Raw genomic sequence first — 27,258 nt, 5'->3', positions numbered from 1 at the left:
AAGCTGAGTCAGGGCTGCAGGATTTGGCAGTAATAGCCATAGTAATGGCTTTGTAATGCTAACATGAAACATACTTTTAGAAGGCTTATGTCACTGGTTAAAGGAACACCGTCAAGGTTAATTGGGCCCCAAATGTGACCTGCATCCTCACCAGTTATATCAGTTTATAAGATCTATTTAGTTCTTTATAAGGTATGGGCTGTATTATGGCTGCTCCCAGTTGGGTCCCTGAGGATGGCAGGAGAAAGAGGATGCATAAAAACAGACTCTTTCCCCTCCACTCACCACACCCGCAGAGAGTGAGTATATGGATGAGAGGAAACCACTAGCTCTGCCAGCAGGATCACACGCCCCACACAGGGCCGGTGCAAGGAAGTTTTGCGCCCTAGGCGAAACTTCCACTTTGCACCCCCTAGCCCTGGAGCAGCTCCCCACCCCTCCGCCCTGAGGTGCCTCCCCCCCAGCAGCAGCTCCCCCCCCTGCCCTGAGGTGCCCCCTCCCCACCCCAGCTCACCTCTGCTCCGCGTCCTCCCCGAGCACGCTGTCTCCGCTCTAATTCTCCTCCCAGGCTTGCTGCGCCAAACAGCTGATTGGCGCAGCAAGCCTGGGAGGCAGGAAAAGTGAAGCAGCAACTGCGCGGTGGAACCCCCGGGCTGCCAGCGGCGCTGGCAGGGGCTCAGCGCAGCGGCCGCTGAAACGGCTTTAAACATTTGGGGGGGGCGCTTTTTGGCACCCCCAAATCTTGGCGCCCTAGGCAACCGCCTAGTTCGCTTAAATGGTAGCACCGGCCCTGGCCCCACGGGAGGAATGTTTGACTGGGCTGGATGTGGGGCCAAAGCCCTGTTCCCCCCCCCCCCGATTCCTGCACACCATCTAGCACCAAGAGAATCGTCTGTGGAGGGGTGTGCACTGAACACCTTTAGTACAGGGCTATGGAGTGCAGCAGCAGAACACAGTCCCTTCCCTCCCCCACCAACCATATGGAGACATTATGCCCCCAGTGCTTTGTGCCTTCCCCACTACTCAAGCACTATGGCTGCTCATCTGCCCCAGGCCAATAGAGTACCCTGGTCTGTAAGAGCCATAATTTAACCCTTGATGTATTCTTTCCTTTAGAACAAAAGCTTCACTACTCCTCTTCCAGGGAAAACAAAATCAGTGCCAAATGCCAACTCCCGAGCTACTGGACACTGACAAGCCAGTGCGTGCAGCACAGCCATAAGGAGCCCTAGAATGACAATGCAGTTGTTTTTTAAAGTGACCATTTACATTTAAAGTTTCCAAGGAGTCATTGTAAACACAGGAAAAAATCTATTACAAAAATGATTAAACACACCCTGGATCATTTGTAGTCACCTGTTTTGTTTCCCAGCGGTTGTCTGAGTCTCTCTCTTACAATAGAGCCCCACAAGGACACACAACAGTGAAGACACCTTCTCAGCTCTCCAGTAGTGCCACTGTGCTGTGTTGTTTTCCCCTGAGCTAGAGGAAGTGCAAGAAATTGCCAGAGTGTGTGTTCGTTTCTTCAGTCCCACATTGGGAGGCCCCTGCACTCACTGCTCCTTGTCTCCCACTTACTTCAATGTCCCTGCTCTGCCCCCATCACATTGGCCAGGAAGCCAAGGGCAAGGGGGTAACGTTATACAGCTTCACACATCCCTAAAACGAGCCCTGCCCTCCCTGCTACCCCATATCGTCTCCATTCACTGTATCACTCTGAACAACATGCTTTTGTTTCCAGTATTGCAGACCGCATGGAGCAACGCAGGAAACTAAACTGTAAATCCTTCCAGTGGTACCTGGAGAATGTCTACCCAGAGCTCAAGTGAGTTAATCCTCAACTCTTAGAAAGCTGGAAACCAGCTCTCTGAAAGGATGTGGGAGGTAGGCCAGGGAGGAAAGCACTAGCCTCAGAATTGGGGAAGATCTGTGGCAGCTGGGAAGTAGGAAGTCAGGACTCTCATGTTCAGAGTAAATCCTGCTCACCCCTCTCCTTTTGGTGAGAAACCCTCCTTGATTTGCTGGCCTGCACTTCCACTTGACCCACCACCAGTTCCAGCTTGGACATTTGAGCTGGGCACGGGGAGATGGAAAAGGATCTCTAGGAGGGAAGTGGGGAGAGGTGCAGCCACAAGGTGGGCAGGTTGGATAGAGCACATTTTTGGGAGAGGGAAGGAGTGGCAAGGGCAGGTGTTTTTGTGGGATAGAGAGCTCTATTAGGAGACCTTCAGGAAGCCAGGTGAGGCAGCATCCATTGTTCGTAGGGAGAGAGGACATGCAGTCAAAGGAAGTCAGGATGTGTGTTGATGGGAGAATTGCTGCAGACTAACATACCTCTGGGAAATGAGTCTGTTAAGATCTTAAAGCTCTATTGTGTGAATGCCTGTTTCTGAATTTCCGGTGCCTCAGGGATCTGAAATAAAGCAGCTTGTTAAGGTATGGTTTGTATACAAGCTTATGGCATTGCTGGAAGCGTGGAGTACAGCTCCCTCTAATCTAAGGCTCCAGGATATTTGCTGCGCACTGTACTGAAGTCCAGGGTCAGATCAACCATTAGACCCAATAGGCCCAAGCCTAGGGCCTCTGACTCTGGAGTCCCAGTGGCATAATCATATACAGCCTGGAGCCCCAAGGAACAAACTACATGGAATTGGGTCTGCCCCAGTGCTTAGATATGAGATTTTCAAGGAAAACCCCAGATTCTGTAGCAAATGGTCTTTGTGAATTGGTAGCTAGCACTCTTCCTTCTGAGTCAGTACTGAACCAGTGCCCTAGCCCCGTGTTAGTGAGCAGCCATGTCTACACTAGGGCTGTGTTATTAGAACGTGTTAGCTAACACATTCTACCAACACCCCTTTAAGTCCTAGTCTAGACAAAGCCTATGACTCAGTAGGGTTAGATGACGGTGGTTAAAAAGTAGATAGCCGGCTGCAGCCCTGTCTACAATAGTGCTAGTTGCTACCACAGAGGAGATGAACTGGTGGTAGCAATGGGGAAATTTGGGGCAGGGGAGGCTAGCATAGACAGAGCTTTTTGCTTGAGGCACTGTCTGTCAGAAGAGATCCAACACTGAAGTCCTATCTCCTTGGGGATATTAAGGATCCCCCAGCACTTTTTGAAAGTAAGGGATACTAACTCAGAGTTCTGGCCAAATCCTAACTCACATTCTGCTTCCTCAAATTCCCTCAGACATTTCTATTGGATATAATATTCTTCATTTGCTGGCCCCAACTATTGTGCTGTGTTCCACTCTAGAGGCGGACGCATTTCAGTGGTGGTTGGAGTAATCTCAATATAAATACATACAGTGCATCGAGACACTTCTGGCTATAAGGTGCCATGCAAATCTTGTCGTTTATCTCCCAGGGTTCCTGAAAAGGAGCTGGTTCCTGGGATTATCAGACAAGGAGGACATTGCCTGGAGTCTTGGGGCCAGGACGCAGCAGGAAATTCTGTGGCTGGTGTGGGAGGCTGCAAAGGGACAGTGAGCAATCCCCCTGTCAGCCAGGTGAGGCAGGCTTGAATTTGGCTCTTTACTCCTGCTTGCTGCATTTTAGCAGCTTTGACACAGTGGTACTGGGAGGATAAATGTTTAGGAAAGGTATGTGTGTGACCTTCAGCATATCGGAGACCCTCGGCAGAGTGTCCTGACAGTCGGCAGTAGCTGCTTCTGCGCAGCCTTATAATAAGTTACAGTCTCTCTGCTGTAGGGGGTGGACAATATGTGAGTCAGAGTTTGACAATGTGGCCCATAATGAAACCACTGAGATCAAGCTGAAGCATTGCATGCTGGGACTTGTGTTCTCCACTAGCCACATATCTGTTTCCAAGCTGGGGTGGCCTCAGGCGTCTCCATTTTATGCAAATTCGATGTGGGCCTTGGGCTTCATGGCAAATTGTTACCATGGCCCTCAGTTTGACAAAGTTTGGGTGCTCCTGATCTACTGTATTAGATATAGATTCATATAATACAGTGAGATGGACATTAATGGACATATACAGATTCACAGGCAATACTCCATTAACCCTTGAGTGCTACAGTGTGCACTCAGGAGTTGAGCTACTTCTCATTCTCTCTGCCTATCTCATCCCTATAGTGCAAAATACAGTAAAGAAGGGGCACATTATTCCCGCCAAAGGTGAGCTGCACTAGGGTTCATGCATTACACTGGAGCATTTGGCCTGGGTCCAGAGGAGCTTACAGACATCACTTTCTGGGCACAGTACAAACATTCACAGGATTTTGAAGTGGTTAATATACTCTTAACTGGCACAGACGCTGGTGGAAATTGAAATCTTTGCTATAATTACTGGAAGAATATATTTAAATACTGATTCAGGAATGTAAGTCTGCACTTAAATAAAAATGTTTAAAGTACTTTTTAAAGCAGTGTTTGTAAGGGGCAGTGTCTGGTTAAAAAGCAGCTTTTAAAGAAACCTCATTTCTTTATGTTACTAATAACACTGAACATGAATGAAACATAAATAATTTTACAGTGCTAGCAATTGCAGCCCTGCTGCCAAGTGGCATGCTACCAGAGCCATCATAGATCCTCCCGCTGCTACCCCACAATCAGTGTGGATCTGCAGGGTGTGCATTTGCAGGCCCCACAACTTGTTCCATGGAAGGGGACAAACCAAAAAAAGGACTTTTCCAAAAGCAACTTTCTGGATCAAATTTGACCCAATACTGTCCTCTTTAAATAAAATCACACCAAAGCGCAATTCTGATCTGAGAAGTGATTTAGTAACCCAGCATTCTGGGAGGCTGTTTGTCTCTCACTGTCTCCAGAGCGCAAACACCCAGGTTATGAGAAAAAGATGTGTGGGTTTTTTCCTAGCTGCCAGCCCTGCAAACTCCATCTGGGGTCTGAAAGTCATGCACGTCACCACGAGTAACAGAGATTCTCTAAGCCAGAATCTGTCCTTGATGGACTTGCTCAGGTGTAGCTGAGGGGAGAATTTGGTTCTGCAGTTGGAGTTTAGCTAATAACTCTGTTGATGATGGGCAAGCCAGAATAGAACTCAGGTCCCGCTCCTGAAGTTGTGTTGGCTCCACAGGGCTAACAAAATGTAAGATATAGGGGGAGAGAATATTTGTCACTAAAAGTCAGCAAATAATACTTAGAGGGAAAAGATCTGTTAAGGAAGAAGATGCCATTTTTACAGTGACTTTTCAGAGTAAAGCCACACTTTATGGTAAGCAGCCAGGACTCCAGCTGCTGTAAATTGGCATAGTCCCCATAACTTCAATGGGGGACTACATTACACCAGCCCGAGATCTTCTCATTTGACAGCCTTGCTACAGCAGGGAAGCAGCCTGAGCAAACAAAGGGTCTCAGTATGCTATTTCATGCCAGCAAATGCTCATTCACATCTGTTATCTGTTGGGAACAAGTTTGCAGCCAGCATCCAACATGCCATTTAATCAGACTCCCTGTGCCATTTCACTATTGTTTGAAGTCACTGAAATGTATTGCCCTTGGTCCCTCTGCTGGGCCACCATCCCAGTGAATAATAACCTTAATACTTGATGGGATGGGTGTCTATCAAGTGGCAGGAGGGATCAATGCAATGGCTTATTTTCTATGGATGTGTGTGTGCTGTATGGAAGTGTGTGGGTTTAAATGTATGTGTTTTGCCTAACTTGATAAACTGTCTGTTGTCCACAATGGACAATCGCTGTTGACTCCTGGGAGAAGTAGGTAGTGAATTTGCCTATTATGTAAAATAATCAGAAACTGTTGCCCATTACCTCAATTAGGGGACAGGGTCCTACCTGCTTTGCAGGCCAGTAGAACCCTGGTTATGGAAGGGTGCTGTGCAGGGAGACTCTTGGAACCATGGATGATCTGACTATTGGAAGCCAGCCAGGCAGGTTTTGAAGTTCCCATGTCAGGGTTCCCCAAACCTGAACACAGACTTCAAAGCCTGGTGCCAGATCGGCCCAGGACCTGCCAGCTCAGTCCATGGGAGTCTCTTCTCTGGTAAAGACTAAGTGAGGACTCCAGGATTTGGCTCATTTTTTCTGTTATATCATCGCTACCATAATGATGGAATCTGTATCTTTTTGTTTTCTCCTCCACAGGAGTGGGTCTTCAGTGACCCTTTAATTAGACAGCAGGACAAGTGTCTCTCCATCACCTCCTTCTCCACCGGATCTCAGATTACACTGGAAGCATGCAATCAGAAAGATGGCAGACAGGTATTGTACTGCCTTCATAATGCTGTCACTGTCCCATGTTGGTATAGTGCCACCTAAAGACAAGAATTGGCACTGGCAAGGTGACCATATAAACTAAACGGTCTCTTCCATCTCTAGATTCTAGGATTCATCCCCCACATGTACATCTCTTGTCTTTCATAAACTCTGATGTGACCCTTCCCCTTACCAGGGATCGGATACAGATCACATTGCTCTGAGATACCCAAGGGAAGTGGTGAACGCATCATCATTTACTTATTTAGGGATATGTAAAATGTGCTTATCACTCAAAGCTGAGCTTGCCTCTTGGGGCGGGGAGACAGGTGCCTCACACAGCCAGGACCAAATTGGGTTTGAGGCCTGAGTTGTTAACTGGACTGGACAAAGCACAATAAGGGAACAATCCTGCACTGCTAGAAAATGAATGGACTTGATGACTTTTTAGGGCTCTTCTATTCCTGACTTCTGTGCTTCCCTCAGCAGTGAGGGAGAACAAGCATTGCATTGTCCAGGGCTGTGCTGGCATTTCTGCTAAGGTACCTATTGCCTTGGGAGCCCAGAGGCATGAAGCTGCATAGCCTATGACCAGTCCCCAGCACCATCTGCTCTAAAGTACTACACGTGTCTGAATTTAGCCCTTGACAAAAGGAAAGTGGTTTTAAAAGCATCTGAAATTCAGCCAGGCCCGTCTATGGGAACATGAACATAGATGTCTCCAGAGAGTTGGTTAATGCAGAAGTCTCTCGAAGAGCGGTCACTGGGAATACGCTGGGACAACTCTCACTGTTGAAATTAACCCTGCAAGAATAACCCAAGAGGGCTGTACTTTCCTGGGTTTTTCCCCCTCTGGGCGACCACAGGCACCCCTAGCTGTGTAATTAGGTCACTCAGCTCTCCGTAAGTGCGTTACTGAGTCCTCCTCCCAGTAGCAGAGAGGATCCTGGCAGCTGCCAAGATCATCAACCACCCCCTCCTCCAGGGAGGGCAGAACTGAGGGAGCAGTGGGGCCTAGCACCCTCACAATGGCAATATTGTGGGGGCTGATCTAGGTTTCCCTCCCCACAGTATTTCCTCTGTACCTAGGGAGAGTGCAAGACAGGGCTTCCCAGACCTTGCTCCTCCTCTGGCTCCCCCCTCCCCCCTTGGCTCCAAGAGGTGGGGACCGGAGCTGGGCAGGGTGGAGAAGGGCAGCAGGGTGGAGCTGCATCATTTCTGGGGTGGTGGTGGGGGAGAAAGGGGACAGGCTGTTTCCTCACCAGGGTTAAAGCTGGGGCAAGGAGCAGGATGTCGGGTGTCCTGGGTGTCTGGGATGAGGGAGCAGGGACACTATGCTGCCACAGCCACCCTAACCACCCGCTTCCTGTGCCACGCGTCTCCGAGGCCAAGATGCGTGCCTGCCCTGCCACCCTCCCCAACCCCTTCAGCTGCCTTTGAACCACTCGTCTGCAGTTGCGAAGTCCAGATCCTGAAAAGTCCAAATCTCTTCCTCCCCATTGACCACAGCCCTCTGCTGAGGGCACTAACAGAGAACATGTTCCTTGAGGCTCACCCTCAGACACCTTCAGTGGTGAACATCTCCCTGTTCCTACCATCTTCTTCCAAGACATTATCTGTGTTGTCTAGGACCACCCCCGTCAACTCTAGAGGGCAACGGAGTTCTCTTGCTTTGCTCCTTCTCCTTCCCCTCTCACAATTCTCTTTCCTCTACTCTGCCCTCTTGGCTCTCCCCCCTTACAGGGGGTCAGAGTGCTGCTGCTGAGCCTGGGGGCATACAGCCCACCCCCAGCTCTCCTCCTTGTTTGACTGGCAGGACACTTGATGCCCAGGTTGCACCCTTCTTGTCCTGGACTTCTGGGCAACAGGATTTTTTCCAGCCTTCTGGGAACTATATTTGAACCTAGTGGTGCCAATACAGTGCATACCTTTCAACACAGCCCCCAGCCTTGACTATGTTAGAGGACATGGGAGTGCAGTAGGGTGACTTTGCTCAGTGCATCTTTCCCATCTCATTCTGCTCTTTAGTGCTTACAGTACTGAAAAGTTATCAGGTAGCTGACAACTGGAAACCAGGTTAGGAAGGTGTGGAGAGAAGCCCACTCTGACGTATCTCTGTTCCCAAACACTCTCCTTGTTAGCCCAGACTTGCACTGACACAGGAATCACCTGGTAGCTGCCAGCTTCAGTTTCCACTGGGATAGGGAGGACCACTTCTAGTTAAAGATCAACATCAATATTAATAGCAGTGGTTGCCAGACGTATGGGTGTGGTTACACAATACCCTTTGTCAGTCCAGGACATGCAGCCAGCTTGAACACTGCTAGTAGAGAGAGCTCCAGCTGCAAGAATCCTGATTTGGAATTTGAATCCCAAACGTTCAGAGCTGTTTGGATCTAGGGTTTACCATTAGCCCATTATATAGAGATGGGCCCAGATTCAAAATCCAGATCCAGGGTTGGATTCAGGCCCATGTATCCCATCCCATCCCCACAAAGTTCAGGAGTGTTTGGAACTTGAGCTTTGGTTCACCCCCGTCTCTAATTATTTGAAGCATTTAAACAAAAATCCTTGTTGACAGACTGTCAGCAAAATCATCTGCTAGGTCAAGTCCTTGATTTGAGTCCAGCTCATCCACATAAGGTAATGGAAAACAATGACTCACATCCTTAGTAGGCTGGCTCCAAATTTTTAGTGTGCGCATCTTTGTAATGAGACCACTATAAAACTGTCACATCAATGCTCTGTAAATCACTCCAATGGTGCAATAAATCCACATGTGTTAGTGTGCATTGATTTTTCACTTCTGGCTAGAGGAGCCTGCTTGCCTCTCTGGCACACACAGGACGCTGGCCCTGCTGGGCTAGAGAAGCAGGCAGAGGTGGCAGAAGCTCGTTTTGAATGGGGGAGGGGAACCTGAAGTTTGGGACAGAGAGTGTGCACTGAGGAGCCTGTGGTCAAGGTGCAGATGGAGCTTGGGCAGTGCCAAGTGCTCTGGCAGCTGCAGAAAGGCAGAACAGAAAGGCGAGCAACTGTTTCATTCAGTAGCCAAGCCAGAGTAGACTGTGTCACAACACTGGGAGCCTTGCTCTGTTACTGAAAGAGAGTTTGATTTGATGTTCAGAAAGAGAATAAAGACTTGCAAGCTGTAGGCCAGTCAGGTCATTCAAATACTGTTGTTTTTGCCAGAAAGGCAAGCAGCAGTTTAATTTGTGAGCCACATCAAAGTAGTCTTTGTAACAAAGTACTGAGTCAGAATAAGTCCATGTACATATATGCATGAAAGCACTTGATGGAGAGATCAGAGAATGACCCAAGTCTAGAAGCATTCCAGCCCCATCACGCTATTCTGTAATGGGCTAAAGGGGACCAGGAACAAAATATATTTGGCAAAACCATGATCACTCAACAGGAACAGCTGGTAGCTGGCAGCACTAGTGGAGAGCTAGCCAAGTGCTATTCTGTATGATTAGAAATAGATTTCAAACCAGATGGACATTATCCATAATAATATTTAGATGTTAGCATTTCTACTTGAATGTCAGATAAATTATTGCATAGTCTCTCAGACTGGTGGTGGGTGTGGCATTTTAATTTGTAATAAAGTGAGGACAAATATAAGACCAAGTGAGAGTCAGACACTAAAAATAAGAGAATAGAATTGAGAAATCCTGGCATAATATTCCAAGACAGAACAAAGTCAATGCAGAGAAATCCCATTAGACAGAAGTATTTCATTGTAATTTACCTGAGAGAATGAGACCCCAGCCTGAAGATTAGGACAGTCGGGTTTTTTGTGGGACGACCAAATCTGAAGTCATAGCTGCCTGCCTTTTTTCCCAGCTTGCTGCTCAGTGATGCATATTATCTGAGATACAGACAAATGGAACTATGTGCAGACAATCAAAACTCAGAGAAAACTTTACAGTTTTGTAAGTGCTTGAGTCAGTATCTTGACAGTAATAGCCAGGTAAAATGTTCCTTTCAGTATACCACAGCTTGAAAGCAATTTTCAGGAGAAATGAGATTTTCTCAGCTCTGATTTCCTCTTTGTTTCAGTTTTGTGAATTTCAGCGCTCACAGGGAGAGTGACAGCACTTGTTAGATTCTTGCCTAGTGCACCAGCTGCCATACAAGCTTTCCTATCAAACACCTCTGTTTACGCACAATCTTCTGTGAAACATCTCCTGTGATTCCAGTCCTAGGCTCCCCGCAGCTCTGCAAATGCACCTCAATCATGACCTGCAGTACCCTCTGTGTCAGAGCCGGGGCGCGGGCAGCCATGCCTAGTAGTCAGAGCCAGAGCTCACAGTCATAAGATAGGATTTTAGAGTCAGCCGAGTCAGGACACTGGGAGGTCAGAAGCAGGAGACAAAGTGGAGGTCAGGAGCCACAAGTCAGATGCCAGGAAATCCAAGCCAGGGGAACAGGAGCAGGAGCAGGGGTAGGTAACAGGAGTGGGTAGTACAAGACTCACAGAGCAGAGGGGAGCCCAGTTGTTCAGACAGCTTCCTGGTCTTGCTGCTGGCTTAAGTAGGGCCAGCAGGCCAATCATTCACTCTGGGACACTGCCAATCGAGCATCAGGGGTGGAGCCTCACAGTGGGACTGGGCTTCCTGGGTCTCAGGTAAGCTGCTGCCAGATGGATGGTTGGAGCATGGCTGTTTCCATGAACCTTACAGGCCCAGGTTTGAGACCTGTGGCTCATAACACCCTGCTGTTCCAATTATCAGCTTCACCCAGTGTACCTCACTCCTATGTCTGGTCTACACCTTAAGTTAACCTAGCTATGTCACTCAGGGATGTGAACAATTCAGTCCCCGAAGAGCTGAAGTCAAGCTGACCTAAGCTCCATTGTAGACACTACTAGGTCAACACCTGTGCTGCCATCCTAGTGTAAACATACCCCTAATATACAACATCTTGCTCTTCTACTCTTACTTCTTACCTGACCTTGGCTGCCGCCAGTAGCTTCCTAGGTTTACTGAGCTATTTTTAATCACTTGCAAAAATTCTAGACCCGCTAAGACCCATGATTGCCTGTAAAATTATTTGGACTGACAGAAGTTAAAAACCAACTTGTGCTCACACTGAAATATTACAGTACTCTTATACCTTGGGCTATATTTTACACTATCAGAGTGGAAGGACTGAATGGCTTTTCCTTCAAGATTATAGTAATAATATTTGCAAGACAAGGTGGGTGAGGTAATATCTTTTATTAGACCCACTTCTGTTGGTGAAAGAGACAAGCTTTTGAACTCTGTGTGGCTCAAAAGCTTGTATCTCTCAGCAACAGAAGTGGGTCTAATAAAAGATATTACCTCACCCACCTTGTGTCTCTAATATCCTGGGGGGACCTACTTAGCTACAACAACGCTGCAAAAGGTAATGATATTTGGCACTTACAGCACTTTCATTCATATATTGCAAAGCACTTTAGTGCACAGTAGGGCTAGTTGGACAGTTTCAAAATTTTGATGACATTTTGATGGGAAAAAGAGACAAAATTTTTGTGAAAATCATGACTTGTTATCCAACCAGTTCCAGTGGGTAATCTGTATTATCTCCTTTTGACGGAAAGGGAGGCAGAGGTACAGAGAGAGATTCAGGCCAAAACTTGTGAACACTTGGCAAGCCCAAGGAGTCATTTCAGAACTGGGAACCCAAAATCTTGAGCTGGCACAAAGTATCCAGCCAGTGGTTTGTTTCACTGGATTTTAACCCAGCATAGGGAAGTGTGCCTTCTACTGAATCATCAGTATCACTTCCCACAATACCTAGGTGTTCCTCACAGGCTCCCATCCAAGTGCTAGCGAGGCCAAATGGTGCATGGTGGGTGAGAATTGGGAAGATCACAGCCTGAGGCTGCATGGCTGCAGGTAGTTTCCTGTGAAGGTTTTTGTGATTTCCCCCCAAACACTCAGTTTCCACCCTCTCCCTGTACCTTTACTCATCTGTCTATCTGAGCTATCACGCCCAGCTGTGCTGCCCCAACACAAGGTTATTCTCAGGGTCTGTGGAGCACCATTTAAAGTGTTCCAGGGGCATAGATTTGTCCCTGTGCCTGACCCTCTTCTTCCCCTCTCAGGCTCCCTCTTTCCCTACCAGCAGCCTAACCCCTGAGATCCATCAGCCCCTAAAAATACACCCTCCACATCTGAAAGAGTGGCATTGCACCACTCAGGTTTGGCCCAGCTACCCCTCCATCAGAGGGAGGGGAGGCCGAGCCAAATTTGAGTGAGTGGCATTGTGGCCTGTTGCAGGGGGTGGCAGTGCCATTCAGGTTTGGCTCAGCCAAAAAGCAATCAGGCCACTGGGCAGCCCACTCTAACTCCACAGTCTGTGATTGTTCTTGTAACTCTTGTGGGCCCTGGAGTGAAGCCTAGTGAGTCTCTAGCCACTTTCCTGCTTCCTCCTGAACAGGGCTGGCTCCAGACCCCAGCACGCCAAGCGCGTGCTTGGGGTGGCATGCCGCGGGGGTCGCTCTGCCTGTCGCCGGGAGGGCGGCAGGCAGCTCCGGTGGACCTCCCACAGGTGCCTGCGGAGGGTCTGCTGGTCCCGCGGCTCCAGTGGACCTCCCGCAGGCGTGCCTGCGGAGGGTCTGCTGGTCCTGCTGCTCCGGTGGACCTCCCACAGGCATGCCAGCGGATGCTCCACTGGAGCCGTGGGACCAGCGGACCCTCCGCAGGCACGTCTGCAGGAGGTCCACCGGAGCCGTGGGACCGGTGACCGCCAGAGCGCCCCCTGCAGCGTGCCGCCGTGCTTGGGGCGGCGAAATTGCTAGAGCTGCCCCTGCTCCTGAATACTGAGCGGAGGAGGAGAGCATAACAACTCCAGGCTTGGATGGGGGAAAATTAATGAGATCAAAACCACTGCTTTCACCTAAGGTGAAGAACCAACAACTTCAGCTTGTACAGTCAACACACAAACTGCTACCCGCATAAAATTCCTACAGCCAAATCCCAAGCCTGTACTTCCTCCCCCACAACCCGCCTACCACTTTCTACTGCACTGCGAGATTCAGGATGACTCTGAAACAGCTGCTGGGCTTTCAGGTTGTGCAATTAACTGAGAAGTTCATTTGTTTGGTGTAGTTCATTAGCAGGAGGAAATGTGTGGTGCTGAACACTCCCTGCTTGTCCTCCTGCTGCTGCTGTTGCTGCAGGCCATTCCTGAAGACTGAGCGGCTGGCACCTGCTCAGTGCACAGAGGCTCACAGATCAGTGGGTCTCTAATCTGGAGAAATCACATGACACAGAATCTCCCATTGGGGCCAGGTTTCTCCTGGGGAGAAAAGGAAGGGAAATGTCCCTTGCTAATTGCCATGGTCACAGATTTCTAATATTCAAGGCCTGGTAAACTGCAGCCTTCTCCTTCACAGCAGCGATTCCTAATACAGGAAGCCATAGCACATAGGAGGAAAGGCATCCACAGGGCAGATGCAAGGTGGAGAGAAGGCCTTCACGTGCAGAAGTATTACCGAAATGAGGGAAGACACAGTATGTGCTCTTGGGGATTCCCAGGAGCGGGTGTGCCCTTCTCCCAGTCCTTCATGACGGTGTCTGCTGCTCTGCGGTTTACTTCCTCCCCTTCCTCTCACTCAGTGGGCCTCTGCCAGGTGATAGCCAGTCTAACCTGGAACCTGGATTTTGGGTTCTAGGAGGCAGCAGGTGTTGATGGCACTGTTAGCTCCATCTTGCGCTTCAGGAAAGGTTATAGTTCCACCCCCACCATATTTCTGGCCCTCCTCCTAGCTCCCTCCCTGATCACATTGATTTCTTCCCGGTGAAGCCAAGGCCAGTCCCCCAGCAGGAGCCCCCTTAGTCAGAGCTGATAACAGTGGCAAGCTGAGGGTTAATATTTGTAAAATCACCTCCAGGCCATTTCAGGGCTACGTGGACTGAGCGGAGAAGACCCTACATTGCACAATTGCTCTGTCATGCAAGAATAATAACCAGCGTATAGATAAGCAAGAGGACAATGAGGAGCACCTGGACACTGCTGCAGCAGGAATTATAAATAGTGCCATAATGAAGTGCTGTGTTAGCGAGTTGATATAAACTTTAACCATTGGATTTTCACTGAATGTGGCTGGGAGTCAAATACCTGCAATATGTGGCAACCTAAACTGTTCACTGGGTCAGTTACCCATGAATGACAAGGCATATAGAGTTCTAACATTAATCTAAAAGGGGAGGCAAGTCTGACAGTTCCTCTAGGGATATTTATTCCCTGCATATGGCATGTCTGCAATTGCTCCAGACCTTTCAAGCCAGCTTGATGGGCTGTCCCCCTTTTCTCACATCAATCAGGCAGTCAGGCCAAACATCCTCTTCATATCCCCAGGCTGTCAGCTTACTGAGCACTCAAACCTTGTGTCCTAACTGGGCCATCTGCTTGACTGAGAAGAGGGAGACAGGAAAATCCCAACAGTCTGGAGTGCTCCATCCAGTGTAGCTGCTGAAATCAGCCATCTCTGAGTAAATGAATGGCAGAGAATTCCTGGTGGAGATCTCAAACCCATGTTGTTGTTATTATTTATTTATGGTAGCGACCACTACATGTTAGGCACTTTCCAGCCAGACAGGAAGGGGCAGCCCCTGTCCTGAAGAACTCACCGTTTAAGCAAAGAGGCAAGTAATGAGAGACTGGGGCTAAGGGGAAACAACACAGACTTTGTCCTTTCACTGTAAGCATCACAACTACAGGGGGCCACTAAGAGAATTCTTTGTGGGTGGAGGCCTTGCGGAGGAGCCCAGGGACGTTGCTCCATGCGTAGCAGGCAGCATGGCAGCAGGCATAGAGGTATTTATTGAGAGGCTGACAACGAGGCAGTCTGCAGAGGTGCCGACTCCGTGGATGCTCCGGGGCTGGAGCACCATGGGGAAAAATTAGTGGGTGCTCTGCTGCCAAGCTCCCCTCACCCCCCGCCCCACCTCCTCCCAATCCTCCACCTACCTCCCAGCGCTTCCTGCCCGGCTGCTGCCAAACAGCTGTTTGGCGGCATTAACATGCTCGGGGAGGGAGGGAGGGAGGAATGGGAACATGGTGCATTCAGGGGAGGAGGCAGGGCCAGGGTGGGGATTTGGAGAAGGAGTTGTAATAGGGGCAGGGAGGGGCAGAGTTGAGGTGGGGACTTTAGTGAAGAGGTTGGAATGGGGGCAGGGAAGGAACGGGGCCTCATGGAAGGGGTGGAGTGGGGGCGGGGATGGGGGTCAAGCACCCATGGCAAAGGGGACGTCATCACCTATGGCAGTCAGGGTGGAAATGTTGGCAGAGTGGAGGAGTGTTGGGCAGCTTGAAGTGAGATCAGTTTGGATAAGTAGGGAGAGGCAGAGTTATAAAGAGCTTTCTAGGTGGTGATAAAAAGTTTGAATTTGATGTGGTAGTGGGTGAGGAGCCAGTGAGGGGCTTTAAAGAGGGCAGTGACATGATCAAATCAATGGGCAAGGAGATGATGACTTGCTGTGGCATTTTATATGGACTGGAGAAAGGCAAAGTAAGCTTTGGGAAGGGCAGAGACAGAGATGTTGCTGTAACTAAGATGAGATATAATGAAGGCCTGGACCAGAGATTTAGCTGTGTGGATGGAAAGAAAATGAGGGGTCTTGGCAGTACCAAGGAGGAGGAAGCAACATGATTTGGACTTAACCTAGATGCATGGGGCAAGGGAAAGGGAGCAGCCAAAAATACCCCAGGTCATAGGCTGGAGTCGGAGGATGGTGGTGTTGCAACAGTGACAGAGGGGGTGGAAGTGGACAGAGTTTGGGAGAGACGATAAGGAATCTGGCTTCTCCCATGTTAAATTCAAGCTGACAAAATACTCCAGAGGAGATGTGGGATGGGATGGGATGGATGGGCCTGGCTAGGACTGGAGAGCTAGATTTGTGAATTGTCTGCAGACATTAGACAGAGGAAAGAAAGGCTCTTACTTTGAAGTGGCAGTTTGATTTTAAGGCAGCTCCACTGGCTTTTAAAGCCCTTAATGGAGAAGGGACTTGGCTATATCTGAGACTTCCTCCTTGAGCTGCTGCTTGATGGCATTGTGCATTGTTTGAACTCCATTCACCTTTCAGCTTTCCCCATCCCGCCTTGGCTCAGCAGGTGAAGGGCCTTTTGCAGAGGTGGTTCTGAGGGTGTGGAATTCCTGCCCTCGCTCCCTCTGCCTGGGCCTGTCCTTCCCCATGGCACTAAACAGTGATAGAACACTCCTCTGCAAAACAAAGTGTTCAGATGTAGGGCCAGGTTGCAGCCAGCCCCCTTTTAATGCCACTTTGGCTTTCTAATAGCATAGTTGGTTGTATATGGTATGTTTTATGCCATTGTAATTATTATTCGTGCCAGATTCTGCTGTGTTACATCATTGTAATCTCAGAGCAGCCCAGGTTTACACTAAGCTAAGTGTGAGCAGGATTTGGTCTGCACCCTGAGGCAGAGGGATTCTCTGTGGGCCAGCAGGTGCCTAAAGATGCAGATAAGGAAGTTACACACACAACCTGCTTAGATTTTCTTGAAAATCCCACTAAGTGCCTATGTGCATCGTTAGGCTCCTAAATACCTATAAAAACCTGGCCCTATAAGTCTAGGGGAACTCCTATCAGCCAAACCCTGATTATGGAAAATACAGAGGATCCCAGATTTTGGAAATGTCACCCCAAACCAGAATTCCAATTTCCTGAATTTCCACTATGTCCCCCTGCCAATTGGGTTTCACCTGTTCCAAACCTTGCCTCCTGTTTCAAGCTGGGAGGGGGTCCCTCCATGGTGGAAGTAGGTGGAGCCTTTCATCTCACTACATTGTTTCTTCTCTCTCCTCCCTTCTTCCCACTCCTTCTCCCAGAAATGGAAGATGAAAGGCAGTTTCATTCAGCATTTTGTCAGCGGCCTCTGCCTGGAAAACCAGTCCAGCAGGGTGGTGACCAACCCATGCCAATCGGAAATACCCGGCCAACAGTGGGAGCTGCTACAAGCCACATGATGGTAGCCCGGAAACCTCTATGTTTCTTTTTGCATGAGACTTTGGGAATGGAAGGGGTTAGGGTGGGGACTAAAGGTTTATTATTTCTAACCCTAATGTTTCGATTGTGATCATCAGCAAGTCACCATTTCAGCTGAACATTCACTGCTTTTGAACTTTTAAGAAAGAAGTCAGGGGAGGGGGGATAAGAAGCGGCACGGAAATTGATCCATCTGTTTCTTCTCCGCTGTAACTGACATCCTCATACAACAGCAATCAGAGGTAGGAGAGGGCACAGCCCAATAGCCGAATAGAGCTCAGAGCGACGAGTACTGACTAACAGTTCTCTCCTTACTTTGCATTGAAATTTATGATCTTCAGTCCTGTGAATTCCATGTAACCAGTGCTCTTGACAACGCTTCTACAACCTCTTGGTGGCTCCTGGGCTGCACTGGCTTTCCTCTGTAACATCTTGTGTTATTTTTGTGTGTTGTCTCGAACTGCTGCAATGAGGTTGCTTTGTGGGAAATGCAACATGACTAATGCCTGGGTTGGGAGATGGGCAGTGGATCTTAGGGGCAGGGACTGTGTTGGGAGAGGGCCCTAGCACACGAGGGCATCATTCGTGGTTGGTCTGCAGGCACTGCCATTGTACACATAATTTGTAAAATGGATGGGGAATGGACAGAGGAGGGGAAATGGACAGGGGGGCAACGGGGGAAGGTTTGTAATTGTGCAGTGTTCCACTGGATCATGTCAAAGTCATTCCTTCCAGAGATTCCCATTTCCTATGGCAAATAGCCATGAGGGTCAGGAAGGCTTCTGTGGTGAGATCTTAGAGAGGCCAATACCATTGCAGTAGGTGGTAATCCAAACCCAACTCTCATTAACCAGTCAGATTGGTGTGCTTCATATGACTGAGTCCTAGGATAGGATGCAAGCTTATTATGAAATGTCAGTATCTGTATAACAGCCCCTGCTCTTGTACCCTACACCCAGGGAACTGATGAAATAGCCAGGCTCTAGCCTGTGTATGTCCTTCCTCCCCCAGTGATATTCTGCTGTGAGTTGACCTGACATTCAGAAAATGACTGGCTAAACTCTCTGGGATATAGGAGGTTGCTGGAGGTTACTCTGAGACTGATAGATCTGATGCTACAACTGCTAGGAAATGTCTGTTAAGCCCCACCCTAAAGGCATTCCATGGCACTGCACTGACAGTGTGTGTTGGTGTATTCTGTGATGACAGGCCAAGCAATGTTGGGAGGGAGAAGTTGGAGGAACCCGTATTGCTTCCATCTGCCTTTCCTCGGCTGGGATGCACTAACACAGAGAGAGTTCAACCCCCTGGGTAATTACTGTGTTCTAACTGTAGGTTATGCCAAAGGAGCACAGTGAAATCGCAACATGTGCGTGCATGTGCTGCCCATGTGAATACAGCCTGGGGTAACAGCTCTCCCTTTACTAACCTTCACCCTCTCTCAAAGACAGGCAGCTAAAAGGTTTGAGGATTTTTCTGCTCTTCTTTCATTAGCTCTTCCCAGCCGAGAAAACCAACTTTTTCTCCAAAGGGTTAGTACTCACCCACCCACCTTCCCTTTTCTGAACTTACTCCCCATTCCATTAGTGCTCACACTAGGGCACTTCCTTGTGCTCTCTCTCACTTCTGAATGGGGATGCATACACTCCGAGTGTTTGGTGACTCACACCCCAACCTTTTCCATTTTCATCCAAGAATTCACCCCTCTGCTATTGGCACAAAGGGGCTCTGATCACCAGAATCTGCCATTCCTAACCCCTTCACTGCCAGACAGACAAAGTGTGCCCATAAACGCCTCCAGTTTTTCTTTTACTTAACTGAATATGGTGCGGAAAGGCCTGGCACTGGGAATACTTGTGTATCCCAAGTTGTGAAGGAGTTAGCAGAGCTGAGCCTTTTTCTTCTTCATCCAGGAGTCCAAATGTCTCCTAAAGAAATAGCATCAGGATACAAATCCGTACATAGAGAACAATCTGTCTGTGCTACATACGAGGTTATCAAAATAGGGGAAACATTAAAAATCTAGTAGATTTTTCTTATGCTGTTTGCTTTTTACAAATAGAACAGCCAGTTTCACTTTCTGTTTCTAACTAGTATCCCTTTGTTTTCTGGGATATCCCAGAAAACTAGTTTCTAACTAGTATCCCAGTTGTGCGTGGAGTTTGAGTTCCCAGAGTTGCAGGAGGTGGTTTACATCTGGGAAAAAAACCAAAACTGTTTTAATTAACAAGCCTATTAAACCCTTTGTATTGCTGTTGGATTTTGTAATCCTCACAACCACCACTAGAACCGGGCAAATATAGCAAAACAATGAGTGTATTTCTTTAAATTCTAAACAGCTGTTTGCTTTGACCATATCTGTGTCTTCTTTTTAATTCTCTATTTACAAATGATTTATTTGCACACTGTTTGGAGGATGGTAGCTCTTTGTACCTGTATCTGCATGTGAATAAGAGTGCTCATGTGAAAACAAGAGGATTAATCATTTGCTGTTATTCTTTGGTTTAAAAAAAGAAGTTTGTCGTCCAGACAGGTGGCAGAATCCGTACCTGAGCAGTAGATAAAGTCTGAACTTTTGGGTTCTTTTCTGGCTCTGCCAAAGTGTGTGACTTTGAGCAAGTCGCTTAACCTCTCTACAGTTCAGTTTCTATATTTTAAAAATGGAGAAGAAATACAGAACCTATTTCATATGGGCGCCATGTGAATTAATTCATTAGTGTTCATAAAGTACTTTAAGATTCTCAGATGACAGGTGCTCAAGAGGTGCAAAGTGTTTATCCTTTATTAGCTTGTGTTTTGTTTTTCCAGCATATTGAAAACTGGAAGTCCTTGCTGGTTCAAGCTAACATTCACTGGCTGATACTTCATTTCAGTGTAGCTAGCCATCTTGGTAATGTCCTTGGATGAATCTGGTGAGTGACGTGTGGTGAATGAAAACTCAGGCGGCCATTCCCCACTCCCAGATGGGGCAAGTTCCATTTGGTGCAGCATTACCTCTATGGGAGGAGGGAGTGCTGGGCAGAGTCCAAGTGTGGTGCTACCTCCTGTGTCCTGCAGAGATGCTTCAGCACCATGCAAGTGCACATCAGAAGGATGAAGAAGAGCAAGGGCAAGGTCTTGGGGACAGAGAAAGAGAGAACGAATACAGGGAGAAAGAGGAAGAGGCAAGGCCATCCTTAGGATTTATGGGGCCCTACGCTCCCCTGAAGGTGGTCCCCAGCTAGTGCTGCTGATCCCAGTGTGTTGAGGGGCCACAGCCACCACCCCTACTCGCAAACCCCCAGAAACCTCCTTCCCTGCCCCCCCATTGCTGACACACACCGAGCTTCATACGCAGCAGACGCTGCAGCAGTGGCTCAAGGCAGGTTTCACGCTGTCACGTGGGGGCTGCATCTTGCCAGAGCCCACGGCTCTTCTGCAGCCCCTCGCCACTCCTGGCTCACCACCAGCATTTTGACAGGAAGTACCAAGCAGTCACAACAACAACAATAATACAAGTGTGTGTGTGTGTGTATGTGTGTGACAGTGTGTGTGAGTGAGAGAGAGCCAGTGCATGTGAGAGAGACACAGAGAGAGGCAGTGTGTGTGTGTGTGACTGTGTGTTGGGGGACTGTGTGACAGAATGTGTGCTGGGGAGTGTGAGACTGGGTGTGTGTGTGAGACAGTCTGTATTGGGGGACTGTAACTCGTGAGAGGCAGAGAGAGAGAGAGAGAGAGAGAGTGTGTGTGAGAAAGACAGTGAGCGCACTGTCACTTTAAGTCCCCGCCTACCGCTGGCTCACATGGAAGTGAGCTTCTCCTGTCCTGTCCCCAGCCCAGCCCCCACCAGAGACCAAGTGGCACAGGCAGGCAGGGTCCAGGGAGGGACTCCGCTCTGGGCAGCGGTGGGCTGGGCCGCCAGTGACCGGCCACACTGCTCTGAGCTCCCCAGGGCTGGGGTGGCAGAGCTGGATCCCTAAGCCGGCTGGCTGAGGAGCGAAGGAGGGAGGGGGTGGGGAGAAGCCCGCGGGCCCAGCACGGGGGCAGGGCTGGAGAAGAGAGGATACCGGCCGCGGCCAGCGAGGGGAATGGTGCCCCAAGTTTTTGAGTGCCCAACGCAGCTGCGTATGCCTAAGGACGGCCCTGGGGAGAGGAGGCAGAGAGAACAGGAGAGGAAATGGTAGCAAATGAGAGGGGAAAACAGAGAGCGAGCGATAGAACGTGGAACAGACCGGCACTCTGAAAATGAGAGAGAGAGTCCTTCGCATCCCATCCCAATCACAGGCAGGAGGCGCTACTTCCACAACAGCCAGGGGGGAGCAGGAGGTAGGGCAGAGAAATCGAACTTACCTGGCAGGAAAAATTAAAATGAAGAAAGATTGAGAGGAAGAAGAGCAGGAAGTGGCTGGTAATTTCTCTGTGTGTTCAAATTCTTCCAGACTGCAGCTTTTTGTCAAAAATATTTCCTAGGGAGACCCCCTGAGCTTCCCTATTTTCCCACCTGGCAGGTTAAGATTCCTTGCAAGCAGCTTATTCACACCCCTGAGTGACATAAATGATGCCAACATAAGTGTTAGTCTGTCCATAGCCTTACGTGTGAGAAAGAGAGAGAAGCGCTGTCTTCCTTGCAGTTCCCTTTTAAGAATTTGTCTGGTAACTCCACTGGGGGCTAAAGCCAGCTCTAACTTCACCTCTTCAAACAAAACAATTGCATAGGGTTCCTCTTTGTGATGAGACCCTCTGAAGAAATGTTGCTACTGGCTCTGGGTACTGAGCCCTGTATAAGAACATAAGAATGGCCGTACTGGGTTAGACCAAAGGTCCACTCAGCCCAGTAGTATCCTGTCTACCGACAGTGGCCAATGCCAGGTGCCCCAGAGGGAGTGAACCCAACAGGCAATGATCAAGTGATCTCTCTCCTGCCATCCATCTCCATCCTCTGACAAACAGAGGCTAGGGACACCATTCCTTACCCATCCTGGCTAATAGCCATTAATGGACTTAACCTCCATGAATTTATCCAGTTCTCTTTTATGTATGTATGGAGCCTGTACATTCTGAATCATCCAAGGTTGCTGTTTGACTAAAGGTCAGTCCTGGTTCAAGAGCTCCATTTACCATTTAAATATTCCATGCAGAATCAACCCCAGGTAATTTCCTCATTGCCTGCTCTGGGTGTCAGGCCAAGGAGTACCTGCAGCACTGCATGCTAACAGTAGGCTGAATTCCAAAATGCAACTCCCTCACACAACTTTAGTGATTTACTTTAGAAGTAATCAATAGTTTGCAGATCCCCTCTTTGATTTTCATGATCCTTGATAAGGAACCAGCACAGAGCACTAGTTCTTTCCCTTTCAAACAAACCAACCATCTTCCCAAAGCAGTTGAGGACTTCTCTAAATCTGTAATAAATGTATTCCCTGATAGCTCTTACATGAGGGATGTGATCAGCACCTTTTCCACACAGGGTGCTGCTCCTGCTAGTCCAATTGCATTAGTGCCATATCTCAGTCAAAGCTCCCACTGACTTCAATGGGAGCTTTGGTGGTAAAAACTGAGTAAAGACCTCACAGTTTGGCCCTCACTTTGTAAAAACAAACCATCAGAACAAGTAGTGACTGATTGTTGTTTTGCCTATTGACTTTGGACAGACATCTAGACTATGAGGAAGAGCTTTCAGATTAATAGAAGACAGGGGCAGCTCTATCTTTTTTGCTGCCCCAAGCACAGCAGTCAGGCAGCCTTCGGCGGCACGCCTGTGGGAGGTCCCCAGTCCCATGGATTCGGTGGCATGCCTGCGGGAGGTCTGCCAGTCCCGCGGCTTCGGTGTACCTGCCGCCGAATTGCTGCCAAATCCGCGGGACCGGCAGACCTCCCGCAGGCATGCCGCCAAAGGCTGCCTGACTGCTGCCCTTGCAGGGACCGGCAGGGCAGCCCCCGCGGCTTGCCGCCCCAGGCACACACTTGGAGTGGTGGTGCCTGGAGCCACTGCTGATAGAAGAGAATGTCCTTAAGAAAGCTCTTATTAAATCAGATCATCCAGTGTAATTTCATGTGCGGGGTGATTAGAGTTTATTTAACAGGAGCTGAAACTACAGCTGTACAGAAATCAATTTCAAAGGGTTTATTTTCTTTCACTTGGTTAAAAAGTTTTCTTTGCCAAATGTAGTTTATGTGAAACACAGGTTTGTTTTTCCTTTTCTTAACCAAAGCATGTGCCAGAACTTGTCTATTTAAATGCCTGGAATAAAATCCACTTTGAAACAAGCATTCAGCCTCTTTATTTTCTTTGCTTTCCGTAAAGCAGGGGTTCCTTCTCTGCTCCCCTTGCTGTTTAGCTACGTTCTGGCACTTGTAACTGCTCCTCTGCAGATGCATCCCAGAATCCTTTGTCCGGAGTCCCAGGGCACTTCAAAAGAAACACTGCAGAAGTTGCGCTACATAGCGACATCTTCATCATCTGGACTCATGGAAAAAAGCCCTCGAGGAATCACCGAGAGATTTTAACAATTCATCCCCCCCATCAACCTCAGCCTAGACCAATCACACAAGCGGTCCATTTCCTAGACACTACTGTGCTAATAAACGATGGTCACATAAATACCACCCTGATCCATTGTCTACAGCCAAGCTCTAAGATACAACCGTATTTGCTCCAGTCCCTTGGACAGAGATAAACACCTACAAGATCTCTATCAACATTCTTAAACCTAAAATACCCACCTGCTGAAGTGAAAAAACAGATTGACAGAGCCAGAAGAGTACCCAGAAGCCACCTACTACAGGACAGGCCTAAAAAAGAAAATAACAGAACACCACTAGCCATTACCTACAGCCCCCAACTAAAACCTCTCAGCGCATCATCAAAGATTTACAACCTATCCTTAAAGATGATCCCTCACTCTCACAGATCTTGGGAGACAGGCCAGTCCTTGCTTATAGACAGCCTCCCAACCTGAAGCAAATACTCACCAGCAACATACAACATAAACACTAACCCAGGAACCTATCCTTGCAATAAAGCCCGATGCCAGCTCTGTCCACATATCCATTCAAGTGACACCATCACAGGACGATATATGCATCATGTGCCAGCAATGCCCCTCTGCCATGTACATTGAAAGAATAAATGGACACAAATCTGACATCAGGAATCATAACATTCAAAAACCAGTGGGAGAACACTTCAACCTTTCTAACCACTCAGTGACAGACTTGAAGGTGGCAATTTTGCAACAAAAAAACTTCAAAAACAGACTCCAACGAGAGACTGCTGAACTTGAATTAATATGCAAACTAGATACAATTAACTGTGGTTTAAACAAAGACTGGGAATGGTTGGGTCATTACACCAATTGAATCTATTTCCCTATGTTAAGTTCTCCTCACACCTTCTATGGGCCATCTTAATTATCACTTCTAAAAGTTTTTTTCCTCCTGCTAACGATAGCTCATCTCAATTGATTAGACTCTGCCTGTTGGTATGCATACTTCCACCTTTTCATGTTCTCTGTATGTATAAATATCTCCTGTCTGTGTGTTCCATTCTATGCATCCGAAGAAGTGAGCTTTAGCTCACGAAAGCTCATGCTTAAATAAATTTGTTAGTCTTTAAGGTGCCACAAGTACTCCTGTTTTTTTTTTTGCTCCTCTGCAGATGCATCCCAGAATCCTTTGTCCGGAGTCCCAGGGCACTTCAAAAGAAACACTGCAGAAGTTGACATAGCGATTTATAGGGTGCTCCTGGCAACTAAAGAGAACTAGTCATGAATAGCGTAGCAACTCCCTTTTAACAGGCTAGGAAGAGAGAGAGCATCCTTTCTTTCCTGCAGCGCAGAAGAAGTTGTGGAGAGCAGTTAACATTAAGATACTACATCAGCAAAAACCTTCCATGTACAATATTTTCACAGAGCCTCTCCTCCTTAGATTGCCTCTCCTTGCCACCCAGATCCTCCCACCTAAGGCTATGAGCCTGCCCCTTACCAGGCCATCCTTCTGCCCCTACTTTGGGGAAGGGGAGACATCACTTACCCCTGTGCAGCTGCTTAGAGACATACATTAGCTGCCCAGGCCTTTTCATGCAATTTGATTCCCCAGTTTCTTACAGAAGTAATTGTACAGGATTCCTCTTCCCACCACCAGCTTCCCTGAATGGCTCAGCCAAAGCTTCCATTTTGAAATTTTGGGTTTAGAATCAGGGCTTAATCACGGCTGCCTGTGGCTACACCTGGGTGGCTCTGGCCCTGTGCCAATGGTGGCCATTCCAGGAAGTGACTGCCTGAAAAAGGGAGTGGTCTCATGCATCCCTGGAACTCAGCAGAGGTGAGAAGACCCAGCAGTCCCTCCTCAGGCTGGCAGGTATTATATGGGTGTGTTGAACAGCAAATGAAGGTGTTTTGAAATACAGTGGGAACTCCAGGCCTTGGCTATGCTGCAGGATATCAACCCAGCTCCTTCACATGTGGCCTGAGCTCTGCAAGCTCCTTAGAACCTTGGAAGCTGAGCAAACATTCACGGAGCCTGCAGGGTTTTAATGGGCCCTATCCCAGGAAACAGGCCTGGCTTTCCCAAGGGCCAGACTGGCTGCATCTGAGATGAGGAATGAAGGAAGATGTTTCCTTCCTCCTTGTAGAGAAGGATTAGGCACATAGACCACTGTAGCACAGGCACTGCTGGCAATGGAGTATTGCTCCTGTACCAGGGCTCTGTTCTACTCCACTTCTGTAAGGTCCTTTAGGGATGTTATACCTGTGACCCAAGTTAGAACATGCTGGGGCTGGGCAGGCAGAGAAACAAGGGGCTGTACCTGGGTCCCTGGCAGCCTCCACCCTACTGCTACACTGAGTGGAGTCTGGGCACAGGGGAGAATCAAGCTCATAGTCACTTTTCTGACAAATTAATCCATAGGCATCTGTATCTTACCAGCAAGTAAGCAGTGTGGCCACAACAGCTGAGAAACTAAGAGTGAGACGACCTCCTTCATACACTGGAAATCGCTCTGGGAAACATTCAAAGTAGCACTTGGTAACCTGCAAATCTTTGGGTCAGAACTGTCCCTTCTTTGAATGGCATCTGTGATTTCTGCTTGGGATATGCTTGGTACTGTATAATGCAAAAAGGCAAAATAAACCCAACTCCGTCAATATCCCTCTGTGCAGTCACCATAGGAGAAAAGACAACAAAATAATCTATCCGGGGAGGGGGGGAACTATTTAATAACAATTTCAATGGCTACCAGCTGCTATGGTTAACATTTCCATGGAAACCAGTGCAAAACACTTAACTGCCATCTGACACTGAGCTAAGCCAGTATAAATACAGACTGTATCTACTTGCACATGAGCTGACCTGGGCATAAAGGAATCTTCTCATAAAATTAACAAAAATGAGTGACCAGAGCATAATTTTTCCTCCAACCTAAAATCACATACGCACACATCCCTCTCACCTTTCTGCTGCCTCCAGTCCCCAGGGCTTTCTCTCCACTTGCTCGTCCCAAGGCCTCTTTTCCCCACCACCACTTGGAGGCTGGTTTCTCCAACCACTAGGGCTCCCTCAGGTCCCCGCACCCTTCTCATTAGGCTCCCAAGTCTTTTCCAACCTCAGTTTGGCAGTGGGATCTCAGTGAGGGCCCTCCTTCTAAGTGCCCAAGGCTTTCCTCCACCTCACTTCGACTGTTGGCTGGCCCATGACTTCTCTTGTTCTTAGTGTAGTCTTGTACTCTCACAGCCTTTGTTCCAACCTCCTGATATTCTCACCCTTCAGATCAGCTGCTGGCACATTGATTCATTTGTCTTCGGTGCTGTCTTAGGCTATGACAGGTGTCTCTCCAGCCTCATGACTCTCTCCTGACTTTGCACAGCTTTTCCCTAGTCCAGCTCCTCTCTTCTCTGTCCCAATCACCTGTTCTTTCAATAGCTGGGTTACCAAAACTGGTCATCTTATAAACCAACCGTACTTGCAATGAATGACTTAAAATGTGACCTTAAATCTATCAGTGTAATATTGGGGAATCCTCTTAAGTTCCAAGGAAATAGGACAATTGCATAAGAAGTACAGAGGGTCAGATAACTTGCATCA

At 48.3% G+C, this 27,258-nt stretch overlaps 1 protein-coding gene and 1 long non-coding RNA gene across 5 annotated transcripts in view; one reads left to right on the top strand and one right to left on the bottom strand.

Moving 5' to 3' along the window:
* Positions 1-19,541, top strand: part of GALNT16 (polypeptide N-acetylgalactosaminyltransferase 16) — a 137,235-nt gene extending 117,694 nt beyond the window's left edge. For both annotated transcript variants that reach the window (XM_039538961.1, XM_039538960.1), the window contains 4 exons: positions 1,742-1,825; positions 3,367-3,508; positions 6,089-6,205; positions 17,043-19,541. In XM_039538961.1, the coding sequence (XP_039394895.1) occupies positions 1,742-1,825; positions 3,367-3,508; positions 6,089-6,205; positions 17,043-17,180 (481 nt within the window). In that variant the 3' untranslated portion in view covers positions 17,181-19,541. The remainder of the gene's footprint in view (positions 1-1,741; positions 1,826-3,366; positions 3,509-6,088; positions 6,206-17,042) is intronic.
* Positions 19,542-23,226: 3,685 nt separating this feature from the next.
* On the bottom strand, positions 23,227-27,027 carry LOC120405016. 3 transcript variants are annotated; one of them, XR_005598318.1, is made up of 3 exons: positions 26,627-27,027; positions 26,101-26,280; positions 23,227-23,601 (listed from the first exon to the last, which is right to left on the bottom strand). It is a non-coding gene; the product is annotated as an uncharacterized LOC120405016 (long non-coding RNA). The 3 variants fall into 3 exon arrangements; XR_005598317.1 differs by having other exon boundaries at positions 23,227-23,587; XR_005598319.1 differs by lacking the exon at positions 23,227-23,601 and adding an exon at positions 24,826-24,872.
* Between the last annotated feature and the right edge of the window lie 231 nt (positions 27,028-27,258).

Source organism: Mauremys reevesii, linkage group 4 (assembly GCF_016161935.1).
Source record: "Mauremys reevesii isolate NIE-2019 linkage group 4, ASM1616193v1, whole genome shotgun sequence".
NCBI lineage: Eukaryota > Metazoa > Chordata > Testudines > Geoemydidae > Mauremys > Mauremys reevesii.
This window is presented reverse-complemented; position numbering and strand designations above follow the sequence as displayed.